Source organism: Carcharodon carcharias, chromosome 1 (genome assembly GCF_017639515.1).
Source record: "Carcharodon carcharias isolate sCarCar2 chromosome 1, sCarCar2.pri, whole genome shotgun sequence".
NCBI classification, from domain to species: domain Eukaryota; kingdom Metazoa; phylum Chordata; class Chondrichthyes; order Lamniformes; family Lamnidae; genus Carcharodon; species Carcharodon carcharias.
The window spans coordinates 19,044,657-19,062,350 of NC_054467.1; the positions used below are offsets into that span (position 1 = coordinate 19,044,657).

A 17,694-nucleotide genomic window follows, 5' to 3' on the forward strand; every position below is an offset into this window, starting at 1 on the left:
GGTGGGTGTAGTTGTGGTGTTTGAAATAATAAAAGGATTTGATGGAATGTAGTAAAATCAGGATTTTTTTGCAAACTAAGGGCAGTGCACATGTGTAATTCTCTTCTTCGGTAGATCATGGATGTTAGGACAATTGAACTTTTCAAGACTGACATCAACAGATTGTTTTTACATTAGGGTATGAAGGGACATGGGTCTAAAGTGGGCAATAGTGTTGAGGGCTTACGTTCCAAATGAGTTTCCTCTCACCCCTCTTCATTTAACCCCATCAAGATATCCTGCTATTGCTTTCTCCCTTTTATTCTTATCTAGATTCCCCTTTGAATGCATCCAGTTTCATCAATTACTCCCTGCGGTGAGGAGTTCCATATTTTAACCGATAAAAATGGCCTCCTTAATTCCCTATTGACTTTATTAGTGACTACCTTACAGTTATGATCCCTAGTTCGGGTCTCAACTGCAAGTGGAGATATCTTTTCTCTGGGTGGAATTTTACAGCCCCGCCATGGTGGGGAAATGCAGTGAGCCGTTCAAAAGTCTATTGACTTCGGCAGGAGTGGAAGATCCCGTCGGCGGGAAGGGGCCATAACATTCCGCCCCCTGTCTACCTTATCAAACCCTTTCATAATCTCAAACACCTCTATCAGGCTGCACCTTAGTCTTCTATGTTCTAGGGCATCGCGAAGTGGAATCAAACAAACGGAGCTTCAGCTGTTCCTAGTCTGTGAAAATTAAAACCTTCCATTAGGAACACACTATTTTTGCTACATGTTTCCCTGATCCTCATAATTATACATTCCCCCCAATGCATCATTACTGTCAGGAGATCTATAAAGATAGCTCCTAGCAGGACTCAGCAGGTCTGACAGTATTTGTGGAGAGAGAAAAGCAAAGTTAATGTTTTGAGTCCATATGACCCTTCTTCAGAGCATATGGGTCATACAGACTCAAAACGTTAACATTGTTTTTCTCTCTGCACAGATGCTGTCAGACCTGCTGAGTTTTTCCAGCATTTTTTTTTTGTTTCAGATTTCCAGCATCTGCAGTATTCTGCCTTTTACTCCTGGTGTTGTCTTATATCCGTTACTGTTCCTTATGTTTCCACGATCTGATTATCCTTGGTGAAAGTCTGGGATGGACTTTGCGTTTCGGTTGGGACCCCAAAGTTGGGGTCAAATGTGTGCCCTGACCCGGCACTGTGTCAGGAATAGCAACCCGACAGCGATTTTGCCCGATTGGCCAATTAATGGCCAGATAACGGGTTCACTGTCCTTGGGGAGTCTCAAAGCTGAAAGGGCCACCTGGAAGGCTTCCAGCACTGAAGGAGCCTCAGCCTGCCGCTGCAGGTAAGGGACAGAGAGGCACCATCTTGAGGCGCCCTCTCAGCACATTTCAAACTGAAAAAAAAGGGCCACAGCTGCTGGACCACTCTTGTGGAGGGTTGACCCTCTAGAGGATGGACTGCGGTAGCAGCTATAGCCAGATAGGCTCTGGGGAGCAGGCGCACACGTAAAGTCAGCCCGGAGCACAGGCCCCCAGACTTTCGCAAGGAAGCCGCTTCCAGACAGCTGCTGTGCTCCCACTGGCCGGCTGGAAAATTCCAGCCGGCCTCTGATCAATGGCTTTAATAGGCCTTTTAATTACCTCAATTGGCTACCTGCTACCCTTCCACCCTTCCCCCAACCCCCTCACCAATCTGGCCTCCAGGAAAATGGCTGGGGTTGGGGGGCAGGTTTTTGTTGGCAAAATGGCATACTGGTGAGAAATTATGTGCCCATCTGCCTCAGTTCCCTCCCCCATATCGGAGCTATAATCCTGACCCCTTTCTTTCGACTCTCTAACTGTGCTTTTGTTATTCCTCCTTTCCCAGTTTCCATGTCCTATTCATAGATACTAAAGATCCTTGAATATTTATCTCCCAGTAAAGTCCGGCTTGTTATCCAGGTCTTGTAGTGACTACTAAATCATACTCCTTAACTTGAGTAGTGCTTCTAATTTTTTCAGTTCTTATGTTACATTTACTTGGGTGACTGTCCCCACCATGCCCATATGCCTGTTGGTGGTTTGCTTTCTCTTCAAGAGTTCCAGTCCTTGTAATAGACTGTCTGAGCATCACCTTTAAACAGGAGCCTGTGCCTCACATTATCCAGCTGTTAAAAAAAGTGGCATGAAACAAAGAAAAAACACTCAAATATAAATGAGGCATTCAGATAATCAACAAAACCAACAAATTAAGTTCAGACGATTGACTACCAAACTCTTCTGTTTAAATAGCGGTCCTCCTGCACTACCAATGGTTCATAAACTGAGCGAGCATATCATTAGAATGTAAAGGTAACTGCAACCAAATGCAATGGGAACAAACAGAAACCTTTTGGCTATTGAAAAAAAATGCTGTGGCTGGGTTTCATTTGTTAATTCCTGAATATTGGAAGCCAATATTCAGAATACATCATACAACTATTTTTCATAATAGTCAATATCAGTCACAGCGGCTCACAATATCAAGGTACTTAAATCAGCATAATAAACAAAATATGATCCAAACCTTCTCCTTCGTCATGTCCAGGAGTGCTACTGAGTATCTCTCACAGTTCAGGTAGGCTCTGACTGTGTAAAAAGCCTTGTGAAACTGTCGCTCAATATCTGTCAGTTCTTCAAATACTTTGTTTGCTGACCATAAAAGAACCTATAGGAATGGGAGAAATAAAATTATAATGGAATAAAGCAACTCAAAAGTATACATGAGCATCACTTGAACCAGGTTTCAAGAGGGGCACAAACATATTACATTTCCTGGTCTCCTCTTCCCAGCCACAGCAATGTGCCATGATGGAATAACAATGATAAATTTACAACAAATGCCATTTAAAAAACTAAATTGGTGTATTCAGAGTTATGGTGCAGCCCCGGACATATTTGCTTCCCCAATAAATCAGTTAATTTCATGCTTTGAGTAGTTTGACTCAAAAACAGCATAGATCGTTTGACATCATTTGACAGCATAGAACTGGACACAGAACTTAGTTTAGATACTGTCAGAAAACAGAATGGAATTAAATTGATAGATCTTCTCCAAAGAACGAAGGGACACTGACACAATGAGGCAGCAAAAGTGTGCACTATGCCTGAGAATTATGAGGGTAACTTCACCCATTAATGCTTTTAATCTTTTAATAACCCTTTCATTACACACTGCAAGAGTGTCTAGGTTGTGTGGCAATGCTTCCAACGTTAGAAGCTCATAAAGAGCTGCTTGCAAACTGAAATGAACATTCACTTTTTTGGTGAAGGAGGGATCAACATCACAGAAGACAGCACCGGAAACAAATCAACTTTTTGAGGCTTAAGTTATTCAAGAGTGAGCAAGCCACATAGCAGGTCAGGGTCAGGGTCTCCCGGAGAAATAACAAAGTATGTAGCGCTCTGTGACCTTCACTTGTGACTGTCTCAAGCTTTTCTCATGTGCTCCAGTCAGATAAGCTGAGGTGGGAGTGACTGCCCTTGACATCAATGCAGCACCTAGCCAGCAACGCCCACATCCTGTAAATGAATTTTTAAAAGCCACTGACCAAGTGTAGCATCAAGGAATCCTAGCCAAGGTGAAATCAATAGAAATTAAGAAAAACTTCCCACTCTTGGAAACAAATTTAGCATAAAGGAGATGCTTGTGTTTTTGGAGGCCAATCATCTCAGCCCTCACCACTGCAAGAATGCCTCAGGATGGGTTCCAATGCCAATCATCTCCAGCTGCTTCATCAATGACTTTCCCATAATCATAAGACAAGAAATGGGGAAATTCAAAAAGTGCTGAGTACCATTTGCAATCCTCAAATATTGAAGCAGTCCATGTCTGCATGCAGCAGGGGATGGACAGCATTCAGGCTTAGGCTGATAAGTGTCAAGTTACATTTGTGAAACACAAGTGCCAGGGAATGTCCATCTCTGACAAGAGAGAATCCAACCATCTCTTGACATTAAACAGTATTATCATTGTTGAATCCCCCATCATCAACCTCCTGGGGGCTATCATTGACCAGAAACTGAACTGGATTAGCCATATAAATGCTGTGATTATAAGAGTAGGTCAGAGGCTGGGAATTCTGTGATAAGTAACTCACCTCCTGACTCCCCAGCATCTGTCGACCACCCACAAGTCAAGATTGTGAAGGGATACTCTCCTCTTGCCTTCTTAAGTACACTCAAGACATCATCCAAGACAAAGCAGTCCCCTTGACTGGCACCCCATTGACCATCTTAAGTATTCACTCCCTCCACCACTGGTGCGCACAGTAACAGCAGTGTGTACCATCCTCAAGATGCACTGCAGCAAACCACCAAGGCTCCTTTGACAACATCTTCTAAACCCGCAACCTCTATCACCTAGAAGGATGAGGGCAGCAGATACTTGGAAACACCACCACCTGCAAGTTCCTGTCTAAGTGACACAGCATCCTGGCTTGAAACTACTTTGCCATTCCTTCATTGTCACTGTCCTGGAACTCTCTCTCCAATAACACTATAGGTGCACCAGCACCAAATGGACTGCAGTGGTTCAAGAAAGTGGCTCACTATTACTTTCTTAAGGACAATTAGGGATGGACAACAAATGCTGGCCTTGCCAGAAATATCCGCATTCCATGAATTAATACAGAAAAAGAGCGAGCAGGCCCTTTTTAAACTAGAAATAGGATTTTAGTGATCTGTGCGCACATTCACCAAACAGGCTCTTGGTTCTATTACATAGCTGCCATGTATTATAGGGCAGTGAAAGCATCTGGCATGGAACAAGCTGGTAATGAGCCCAGGGCACCAAGGAGTGCAGTATCAACCCAACTGTGCAGGGGAAAGACAAGATTTTTAAAAATTATTTAACATGATGTGGGTGTTGCTGATTCTCTTTTGTTGAAGACAGCCATTACCTGGCACTGTGTGGCATAAATGTCATTTACCACTTATCAGCCCAAGCCTCACTAATGAAGATTGCTGACAATTGACGTTGAGTCTAAAAAACTACCCTGAGAATTGTTGGAGAATTCTCTACAACCCACACTTAGCATGTGTATCCTTGCAGAGTGTGCATGATTAATGACTTTGCTCTTATTTGCCACCAGCAATATTTTTTGCAATCTATCCTAACTTCTTGATAGAGATAACAAAATGTTTGTGATTATAGGGGATAAAAGATCAGTGTCAGATATGCAATTTTGTCAGTCAAGGAGACTATGTGAATCACAAGTCATGAAGTCACCTATGAGTTACACAGGAACTTCTTCACTGGAACTAGAATTCAACAGCTTCATGCACAGTATTCTATTTCCACAATATATGTGCAGAGATCTACTGATAAAAATGTAAAAGATCAACACGGTATAAGTGACATTTTAGCCATTTATTGTATATGGAGTGAGTAGTAACACAGGGCCTCTGGAGTGTCCGGCACATCATAGAGTAATGTGCAACTGCTGAAAAATGTACTGCTGGAACATACATCCAAATATCTGGCTGCGTGTCGATGTGTCTCTACAGTGTTCAGAAGATAATTAGTGGATATACCCTAAAAACATGAAAGGAGTACTTTTGGAGGCAGGGCAAGCAGGTGGTGTGGTGGCAGTGACGGATGATTGGTGAGAATAATATGGTTCAGTATCTAATATAGACAAGTCCAACCTGACCAATTACTGCCCCATTAGTCTACTCTTGATCATTATTAAAGTGATGGAAGGTGTCATCAACAGAGTTATCAAGCAGTACTTACCCAGCAATAACCTGCTCACTGATGCTCAGTTTGGGTTCTGCCAGGTCCACTCAGCTCCTGACCTCATTACTGCCTTGGTCCAAACATGGACAAAAAAGCTGAACACAAGAGGTGAGGTGAGAGTGACTGCCCTTGACATCAAGGCAGCATTTGACTGAATGTGGCATCAAGGAGCCCCAGCAAAACTAAAGTCAATGGGAATCACAGGGAAAGATTTCCTCTGGTTGGAGTCATACCTAGCACAAAGGAAGATGGCTGTGGTTGTTGGAGATCAATCATCTCAGTTCCAGGACATCACTGCAGGAGTTCCTCAGGGTAGTGTCCTAGGCCCAACCATCTTCACCTGCTTCACTAATGGACATTATTCCCTCCATCATAAGGTTACAAGTGGGGATGTTTGCTGATGATTGCACAATGTTCAGCATCATTCGCAACTCCTCAGATACTAAAGCAGTCCATGTCCATATGCAACAAGACCTGGACAACTTTCAGGCTTGGATTGATAAGTGGCAAGTAACATTCATGCCACACAAGTGCCAGTAAATGACCATCTCCAACAGGAGAGAATCTAACCATTCCCCCTTGACATTAAACAACATTACTATTGCTGAATCTCCCACTATCAACATCCTGGAAGTTACCGTTGACCAGAAACTGAACTGGACCAGCCAAATATATATTGTGGCTACAAGAGCAAGCCAGAGGCTGGGAATTTTGTGGAGAGAAGCTCACCTCCTGACTCCCCAAAGTCTGCCCACCATCTACAAAGCACAAGTCGGAACGTGATGAAATACTCTCCACTTGCCTGGACAAATGCTGATCCAACAACACTCAGGAAGCTTGACACTATCCAGGACAAACAATCCACTGGATTGGCACCACCTTTAACATTCACTCCCTCCACCTAGTGGCAGCAGTGTGCCCCCCTACAAGATGTGATGCAGCACCTCACCAAGGCTCCTTCAACAATGCCTTCTAACCAATGACTTTTACTACCCAGAAACACAAGGACAGCAGATAGATGGAAACACCACCACCTGGAAGTTCCCCTCCAAGCCACTCACCATCCCGACTTGGGAAATATATCGCCGTTCCTTCACTGTTGCTGGGTCAAAATCCTGGACCCCCCTTCCTTACAGCAATGTGGATGTAACTACACCGCATGGACTGAAGTGGTTCAATAAGGTGGCTCACCACCACCTTCTGAAGGGCAATTAGGGATGGGCAATAAATGCTGGTCTTGCCAGTGATGCTGACATCCTGTGAAAGAAAAATAACCTTGCCTGTTTTCCGGGCTTAAAAGAGCAATGATGCCAAATAGGCCAGTCACCTAATAATGGTGTCTTGCTTATGTTACTGAGTGGTCTAGTGCCTTTTTAAGAAACCTCTCTAGGGAAATTGGTTTCTGAAGAACAGAAGGAGTATGGGCTGCATTCAGGATTCAGTGGCCTAAGCAGCAGTTGCATCAATAAGTAATTAAAATCATAGATGCATATATTTTATAAATCATTGCTCTGAGCCAATGGGAGCCCTTACGGCATAGTATTCCAATCCTTCCCCACCTGTGTTGCCACTATAAACTCCCCACCCTTCTGAATCATATCTTTGGGTCATAGCCAGTAAGGCGAGCCGACCATGATTAATGTTGTTCAAATGGATAAGTTGCCTGTGGAGGCATGACAGGTTCTGGTAGCTTATTCAGTTAATGTCAATGAGGCCTGGGCTCAAGTTTGGTACTACTTTGGGCCTCCCAATTTGGGCATGAGTTGTGGTTGCTGTCACATGAGAAATTGGGCGTGATGAACTTTGACCCCACCATGTCTGACTAAGAAGATGGAATTCTTTGACAGTCACTGAGGTGGAAGATGAAGGAGGATAAATGGATGCTGAACACATGGATATTCAGAAGGCATTTGAGCAGATTACATGAGAATGTTTAAAATGATGAAGAGGTTAGGTACCATAAATAAAGAGAAACTGTTCCCAATGGTGGAACTGTTGAGAACTAGATTTAGGCTGATTGGCAAAAGAACCAGAGACAAATCTTTTTTTTTAATCCTGTGAGTAGTTAGGATTTGGGATGTTCTGTCTGATAGGGAAATTGAGTCAATAGTAGCCTTAAGAAGGGAATTGAATGAATACTTGAACATGAAAAATATTGCAGGGATTTAAGGAGAGAGCCTGGAAGTGGGAGTAAATGGATTGCTCTTCAGAGAGGCCATCTCAACACAGAGGGCCGAATGGCCTCATTCTTTGCTGCACTATTCTATGATTCTATGAAAAGATTGTTAGTTGTGAATTGGAGGTAGTCTTGTTATTTGGCTAGGAAACTGGATGGAATGCATGAAGCAAAGACTTAGAGTAAATGGACATGCCTTGAGTGGAGGGAATGACAGATTCTTCTTTCCCAAAAAATTACAAAAGGAGGTAGCTTAAGCGGATGGATAGAACGATGGCGGCTGCAGTTTAACGAAGAAACAAGAAAGAACTTCCATTTGTATAGCGCCTTTCATAACATCAGAATGTCCCAAAGCACTTCACAGCCAACGAAATACTTCTGAAGTATAATCACTGTCATAATGCAGAGAAACACAGCTGCCAAGTTGCACAAGGCAAGTTCCCAAAAACCATGAGATAAATGGACAGTTATTCCATTTTAGCGGTGTCGGTTAAGTGGTAACTTTGGCCAGGAGAGCAGGAGAACTCCTCTGCTTTTCTTCAAATAACACCCTGCGATCATTTCCAGCCACCTGAGGGAGAGACTGCAACTCGGCTTAAAGTCACATCTAAAGCACAATGCCTCTGACAGTGCAGCACCCTCTCAGGCTTGCAATGAAATAGCAACCTAGATCCTGTTCTCAGGCATCAGAAGTGGAACTTAAAGTTTTGACTCAGAGGCGAGTGTTATCAATGATAAAACAAAGTATGGAGTAGCATAGTATGGACATAGGACTGATAAAGATGAGTACAATGCAATGAGAATTGTGGGTGTTGCCAATTGGGGACATTGATGAACCAAGAAATTTCGGGGTCCATATGCCGAAGTTATGCAGTGGCACTTGCAGCCACATCTTTTTTCTCTTTTCTTCACCGCATGCACTTTTTGTAGATTATTTTCCACATCATTGACATTCCAGGATATAAAATGAAGGAGTTTCCATAGTAATGTTCATCATGGTAAAAGCAAACACGAAGGTTAATTTACAGCGGTTAGATTGGGATTTCTTCCCCCACATTTGGAAGAAACCTGGAATCCACAATGTATTGTTCCTGACTACAAACAATCTGGAAACACCCCAATACAGTCACTTGGTAATGCAGATAATCCTAAAAAATACTCAATTACCATAAATCACAGCATAAAACTCGATCCGGTGTATGAGGCAACCCCATTTATCCAGCCCTGAAAATCACATTTTTGCATATGCTCGGTGTATAAGTTGACACTGTTTTCATCCATAACATGCTATACTCGCTATATGCTATATTAGTACTCAGCCTCAATTTTGCACCCCATAATTGGATGTCCTACTTACCAGTATTAACTGGTGGCAAGGACCAAACAGGAAATACAGGCTGTGTTACAAAGACGCTCAGGAGTGTAAGATACACCAATACTTCTCACAGATGCAAATGACACTTCCAATGGTGACTGCCCACACCCACTGCAGAAATTCACTTTTATAGTTGGCATATAAGTCAACCCCTGTTTTTGGAGGGATTTTTAAAAGCTTCGAAGGTCGATTTTATATGCCAACATCCACACTATCCAAAAGGAATTTTTACCTGGCCTCTTCTTGTTTCACAGCCATGAAGGTAGGTCAGTTGGTAGATTTTGAGGTTCAAAGTGGCAAAGTTGAGATATTTCAAGAAAAGCTGAAAAGAAAGTTGACCATCCATAAATGAATTGCTACAAATACATTTGTGTTATGTATCAATCTGCTTCAACATGTATGTGAAAGACTTACATCTTCATCTTCTTCAGTAAAATAAGTTCCATCTGTCTTATTGGTTGCCATGATCACAGCGACAACGTCTTTACCATTCATTATGGGGGTAGCGAGTACACTCTTCGTTTTGTATTCAGTCAGTTCATCCACAAATGAGCAGTAAGTACTGGACTAATTTCCAAGATGGAAACAAACAGATGTTAACATTTTGTGTAAGAGAGTGAATCTGGGCAAATTAAATGGTAAAACGATACAATGAGAATGATTTGTTTTATATTTTTCTAAATGAAGTGACCTCTACCCTCAAGCTTTCCTGTCTAGACTTGGTGAGAGCTTTTATTTTAGGTTCTGAGATTGCTGCCAACTCCACATCGTAAACCTGATCATTAAGTTTTTACTAATCCAATTTTGTCTCTTAGCATATTTGGTGTGTTTACTTTGTCAAGAATAATTCCACACTTTTAAGGTATCTTCACCCTATCTCTTTTCTTCGGCCATGGTCTCCATCCTATGCACAATCCTATGGATAATATTCTCTGAAGCTTCTGCCAGTGTCTCTGAAAGTACCTATTTAAGGGTGGAACAGTACAGTCCTCCAATTTTACTTATCACTCTCTGCTTATGCTTAAAGACCTGGTATTTAATCAGTATCCCACCACATATGACAGAGTGGAAATCAGTGAAGACTATTTCACATTCAGACGCGCCTAACAGTTCAGTCTTAAGCCTCAGCACCAAATAGCATTGAGACCTAAGACTTACCCATCACTAAATAGGCAGATCCTGTCTATTGTCAACATTTACATCTAACACTGGACATTTGCAGGGGTCACCAGGACACTGCGTTTTTCTGATTAGAACGAAACCCTAAAATGGAGTTCAAACCTGAAAAATATTCCAGTCGCTCATTGCTCACACTTGAACACCACCATCATTGCATTTTGCTTGTCTTCCAAAAATCGCTCGATGGATCACATCAGTTCTGGTGTTCATATTACAAAAATGACAGGCACACTGAAGAAGTGCAAGTAGAGTGGTTCAGAACTGGGAACATTTTTCCCAGAAAAGATTGACCATGCATGGGCTCTGCTCTAGAAAATAGGAGGCTGAGGGAAGACCTAATTTGGAGACCTAATCTTACCTAATATAAGACCTTTACAAATAAGGTGTTAGATTGGGTAGACGATGTTTCCAATTGTGTTGGAGATCAAAACAAGAGGCCACAAATGTAAGATAGTCGCCAATAAGTCCAACAGGAATTCAGGAAAACCTTCTTTCCCAGAGCATGGTTCACAGAATCACAGAATTGTTACAGTGCAGGAGGAGGCCATTTGGCCCATCATGTCTGCACTGGCAATATGGATCTCACCACCACAGTTGTTGAGATGAATAATATAGATACTTCTAAAGGAAAAATACTTTTAAAGGAAAGCGCATGAAGGAGAAAGGAATAGAATGAAGTTAGATGAAGAGAGGTGGAAGGAAGCTCGTGGGGAGCATCAACATAAGTATGAATCAGTTGGGCTGCTGAATAGCCCATTTCTATCCTGTAGATTCTATGTATTTCTGCTGCAAGGTAGCAATTGGGGACATCCATGAACAACTTTACGAGCAGCCAGCTGTCCTACAATAGCTGTTGATGTCTAAAGGTCTGGACACTGAGCCTCAAGCTACATTCAGTGCTTTAACTGTTAGTGGGAGCACTGGAAAATATTTTAATGGACCAACCGTGTGTAATTGTGTGAGACCAGCAAACTGCTTTCAAAACATATGTAGCACAAGGTGCAGAGCAGTCAATATACTGAGGTGCATAATCTACATCAGCGTTGTGCATTAGGAGAACATTGTTATTCAATTTGGGCCCTAATACATCACACCACTAAACATAATACATGTACCATCGTACCACCAAACAAAGTACACCACTCTATCATGTGGCCAAACACAACCCATCACACCATCACACTACCAAACAGAATATATCACACCATCACACTACCAAACAGAATATATCACACCATCACACTACTAAACAGAATATATCACACCATCACACTATCAAACAGAATATATCACACCATCACATTACCAAACAGAATATATCACACCATCACACTACCAAACAGAATATATCACACCATCACACTACCATACAGAATATATCACACCATCACACTACCATACAGAATATACCACACCATCACACTACCAAACAGAATATATCACACCATCACACTACCAAACAGAATATATCACACCATCACATTACCAAATACAAAATGCCACACCATCACACATTTTTTCTTTCAGAGGGTTTTGCGACTTTGTAATTCTCTGCCTCAGAAAGTGGTGGAGATAGGGTCATTGAGTATTTTTAAGGCGGAGGTAGATAGGTTCTTGTTAGGCAAGGGAATCAAAGGTAATCGGGGTTAGATGGGAATGTGGAAATCAAAACATAAGAAGATCAGCCATGATCCTATTGAATGGTGGAGCAGGCTCGAGGGGCTAAATGGTCTACTCCTGTTCCTATTTCTAATTTTCTAAAGTACACCATCACAATACCAAACACAATACACCACACCATCACACTATCAAATGCAATAGCCCACACCTTCAGACTTCCAAACAGAATCACACCACCAAACACAATTCACAACACCATCACACTACCAAACACAATGCACAGTAACTAATATTACTGCATAAAGAACAGAAAAAGTAGAGGCTATCATTGTTCATTGAAACAAAATACTGAAATGGCCAAACATTTTAGTACAGATAAAAAAATCTGAGACAACAAAGGTGGGATATTTTAAAAGATTATCTAAAGGATCTACTGCTGCAATTCAGATGGGGAGAAATGATTTATGGAAAGAAGAACGTCCAATAATAAAGCAGCCCATGAACAAGGCACGTTCATCATGCCTTGGTTGATTCATTATAATCCACATACTGTGATTAACTTCATAAATGAATGAGTTCCTCAGTGAACTTCAACACATCAGCCTACTTCCCTTCACATGTGACAATTAGCTACTTAGAGCTAGGTATAAACGATCTCAAACAGGAGTAAACTCAATCATTTCCCATTGACCTTTAAAGGCACCATGATTGTCAAGTTTCTCACTACCAATATCTTGGGTATCGCCATTGGCAGGAGCTTAAGTGGGCCAGGATACAACACTATGCCGGCAAGGCAAAGACTGTGTTGTGTACTTTTTTAATTCATTCATGGCATGTGGGCGTTGCTGGCTAGGCCAGCATTTATTGCCTATCCCTAATTGCCCTTGAGAGGGTGGTGTTGAGCTGCCTGCTTGAGCCAAGGTGATAAGTGGCTCACCTCCTGAACCCTCAAAATCTCTTCACCATCTACAAGATTCAAGTCAGTGAGGGTGATGGAATACTCACCGCTCACCTGAAGGGTTAACAGGTGCAACAACACTGAGGAAACTCAACACCATCTGGAACAGAACAAGTAGCTTCATTGATGCCCCTTTCTTCGGACTCAATTATTGATGAACTGTGGCTGTAGTAAAGTATGTACAATGTACAGGATCTACTGGAGAAACTCACCAAGGTTACTTTGATAGTATCCACCACCCTCCCCTCTGACCTCCACCACTGGGAAGAACAAGAGCAGTGATGTCATGAGTGTATTATCACCTTCAAGTCACTGGGCCTAGACTCTAGTACAGGCTACCTTTGAGAGCACTTTGAAAACTCTGTCAAAGAAGAACAGCAATCGTGCAAACAGAAGGCTCACTGGTCAGGCACCTGGGGGATAACCAATAAAAGCAACCTTGGCAAATACAAATTAAAAAATACAGATTCCCTAAATAAAGACAGTGTGCTATACACATTATTGCTTCAAATTTTCTATTGATCAAGGAAAGGGCTGCTGATTGACACAACAGAATCATGGATTTCAACATCTGGTTACAAAAATAGGCAAAGAGCAGAGAGAATGGAGTCAAGATAGGAAGAAATGAGTTCCGTGGGGCAGGGGAAGGTCCAGAGGTATGCTGAATACTCGACAAGGGGTGGGATTAGAAGAAGGGATGGGGTCAGATGGACGGGAAGGGGTAGAGGGTCCCGGTTGGGTGTTGGTATCAATTTTTTTGAAGAAGAGTCATACAGACTCGAAACGTTAGCTCTGTTTCTCTCGCCACAGCTTCTGCCAGATCTGCTGAGTTTTTCCAGAATTTTCCGCTTTTATTTCAATTTTTCATGTTTAGATGCAAAGGTTTCACCCTTTGGGCCCTCAGTATGTGGAACTGAAATCCTAAATTAATGTAATATTCATCCCTTCTGGCTATACTCTTGCTGTTGGTGTCTGAGAAATATTAGGGTCTAGAAAGAGTTTGCTTATTTATTTATTCTCTTGTGGGATGTGGGCGTCATTGGCACAGCCAGCATTTGTTGCCCATTCCCAATTGCCATTGAACTGAGTGGCTTGCTCAGCCATTTCAGAGGGCAGTTAAAAATCAACCACATTTCCGTGGGTCTGGGATCACATATGGGCCAGACTGGGTAAGGATGGCAGATTTCCTTCGCTAAAGGACATTAGTGGATCATTGCAATATACATGTGAATACCACAGTTCATGTGGATAGGAATTTGACTGTACAAGTACGCTGAAGTTTGTTTTGATGAGAGAATAATTATCAATACTCCTCAGACAATTGACAGTGTGTCGAGAATTTGTTTGCAACTGTTCAGGTTGAATACACATACAGCTACCGTGCGAGTGTATTTGTACACAAAATATCCAAGCACATTGTATTTCTGACAATGCTCGGTCATTACTCTCACACTTAGAAGCTAGCATTTTCACTTGCTCTGGGGTTTTTACATTAATTTGGAGTGCTTGAGCAGAAAACCCCACCACATACAGTAACCATCTAAATTTTTACCCATCTGTTGCAGGATGAGGGCCGCTCCAAATCACTTGCATGAACAGGATGATTAGAGCATACAAAGCATTTTCTATTGAATTGTCACCACAGAAGGTAACTTTCAGTTTCAGCCAAAGCAGGCAGTTGTGGATCCACCACCCGTTAAATACACAGACTGGTTTCATCGTTTTGCTGAGTTCAAAAAAGTATCTTTCATGGGATGTGAGTGGCGCTGGCAAAGCCAGCACTCATTGCCATTTCAGAGGACAGTTAAAAGTCAACCACATTGCTGTGTTTCTGGAGTCACATGTAAGCTAAGGATGGTAGATTTCTTTCCCTAATGGACATTGGTGAATCAGATGGATTTTTAAACACAATTGATGATAGTTTCATATCACCATCAACAAGACTAGCTTTCAATTCCAGGTTTTATTAATTGAATTCAAACTCCATCAGTTGCCATGGTGGGATTTGAACCCATGTCCTTAGAGAATTACCCTGGGCCCCAGAATTATTAGCTCAGTCACATTACCACTATGCCACTTTCTCCACCATAATATCAGATATAGCTCTTTCAAAGATGGACTGAATGGCTTCCTTCTGTGCAGTATCTTTCTTTGTTTCTATAACCTGCAACTGTTTGTTTTCTGCCCTTGCTTAAAAAGAAAATTATTCTCACATGTTTAAGATATACTGCGACATGTCTACTTATTAATCATCCTTAGCTTATCTACATTGGGACAAAATGTCATTTTATTGAGACCTACATTTCCCATAACCTACATTACACATTGTATTTAAATGCAAAATACTAAGTGGTGAATGTGACAAAAAAAGAAGCAATTTTTGTCATAGTCATTACAGCACAGCAGGAGGCTATTCAGCCCATCAAGTCCATGCTAGCTCCCTGTAGAGCAACCCAATTTGTCCCATCCCTGAAGCCCTGCAAATTTATTTCCATCATACCCAATTTCGTTTTGAAATCATTGATTGTCTCCACTTCCAATACCCTCATTGGCAGCAAGTTCCAGGTGATTACAACACACTGCACTAAACATTCTTCCTCACATCCCTCCTGTATCCCTTGAACAAAATCTTAAACCTGCATTCCCTCCTCCTTGTACCATCAGCAATGGGAACAACTTTTATCTAAACTTGCTGATCAGCTTGTAAACCTCTATCAGATTTGAGGATTCTGTTGTTTTTTTTTAAATTTTGTCATGATACAGCAGGATTGAGACTAGTTTCGTTCACAGAAGAATGCTTCAGCTTGCTTCATTGCAATTATTTATCAGTCCATCTATAAAAAAAACAAGAGGCCATGGGAGAGGATAAAAAATTACATCCAAAAACAAACATTCTATCTATTTTTGTTCTGTAGTTTGGTTGATTGGTAGCTATTTTGAATTCAAAAAAGCAATTCTTTAAATGTTGTCAGCCTCAGTAACTGCTTGAGGCATCTTTCATTATTTATCAGCACATTTGTTTTCAAATCAGAGTCCAAAAGTAAGTTGAAGAGACTTGAGTTTGTCTGAACTTCCAAAGAAGGTTAATTAAGGCAGATAATTAACTCAGTTAATGATAAAAACCAGTGTTACTAGGTTAAAAAAAAATCATTCACAGCTTAGTTTGGAAGTTGCAGTTTATCACAACATGGATATAGCTTTGGTTAACTATTGTACAACTATGTGCACCGATAATAAAAATGTTAAGTTTCTGCTACTATTTGCATATTATTTTATAGTTTAATGAATATGTTTGGCAGTTCTGTCAAGGGTTTCTCATGGTAATCAGAAGGACAATAGTAACTACAGAAAGATGCTTAAAATGGGATTCCTGCTGATCTTCCAGAGACCAATGGAGAATTCTAAGGGAATTCCCAGTGCTAGAGCCTCAAACAATGTATGCGTTCTGCACTTTCCGAAGGCAAAGAGGATGTGATTTAGGGATGAGATAGAAGCAATACCTGAGATAATCTGAAAATGAGTTCCCCATTTGTTGCCTAGATATCACGGGATGTGTTAACGTTTTCTGGGACATAGAGAGCTAAGGTTCAACTATGAGAATCCTCTGGTACATGGAAGGCAAACCATAAGAAATGATGAAAAAGGCCCCACTCACATTTGTGTCAGCTGTGGCTCAGTTGGTAGCACTTTTGTCCCTGAATTATAAGGTTCTGGGTTCAAGTCCCACTCCAGGACTTGTGTATAAACATCAAGGTTGCCACTTCAGTAAGTGAGAGAGTACTGGACTGTTGGAGTTGTTGCCTTTCAGTTGACATGTTAAACTGAAGCCTGCTCTATGAGTTTGGGTGGATATAAAGGATCCCATGGCACTACTTTGAAGAAGAACACGGGAATCCTCCCTGGGGTCCTGCCAATATTTATCCCTCAATCAACATCACAAAAATATGGCTATTATCACATTGTTGCTTGTGGGAGTTTGCTGTGGGCAATGTGGCTGCCACATTTTTTGCACTGCAATAGTGACTGCGCTTCAAAAAAATCCCACATTGGCTGTAAAGTGCTTGAGGCATCCAGTGGTCCTGAAAAGCCAAATAAATGCCTGTCTTTCTTTTTATTCACTGCCAGTGCATTCAAGAGCTGCTGCTTTGGAGGAGTTGAGCTTAGTTATCCAAGTTGAATGGAATTAATAAGATTTAACCTGAAAAGGTAATCCCAGATATGATAACCAGGTCACAGGATTACATCAAGAGGATTTAAATCATCTCCAAGCACATTTTTGAAAACAACAGTTGAAATATCATCACAAATCGGACATTCTATTGTCAGTTTGGTTACCAGATACTGTATTTGAGATTCCGCAGGCTGGATAAGTTGAAATGGACTATTTAAGGTTAGTTCATTCCTGTTAGTCAGGCCATGGCTAACTCTGAAAATAGGTTTATCTGGAGCAACTGCTATGCTTTCTGGACTGTATTGGCTCCCAGTACATCATCGCCTCATCCTCATATTCAAATCCCTCCATGGCTTCACCCCTCCCTACCTCTCTAATCTTTTCTGGTTTGCAAACTGCATGAATTCTGTGTTCCTCCAACCATAGCCTTTTGTGAATCCACTACTCTCTTCTC

General features: G+C 41.6%; 1 protein-coding gene across 1 annotated transcript in view; it reads right to left on the reverse strand.

The window, feature by feature from the left end:
- Window positions 1–17,694, reverse strand: part of LOC121278456 (rod cGMP-specific 3',5'-cyclic phosphodiesterase subunit beta-like) — a 67,039-nt gene that overhangs the window by 41,758 nt on the left and 7,587 nt on the right. The window contains exons 3-5 of the mRNA XM_041188908.1: window positions 9,727–9,879; window positions 9,545–9,634; window positions 2,549–2,689 (exon numbers count right to left, since the gene is read on the reverse strand). Coding sequence (XP_041044842.1) covers window positions 2,549–2,689; window positions 9,545–9,634; window positions 9,727–9,879 — 384 coding nt within the window. The remainder of the gene's footprint in view (window positions 1–2,548; window positions 2,690–9,544; window positions 9,635–9,726; window positions 9,880–17,694) is intronic.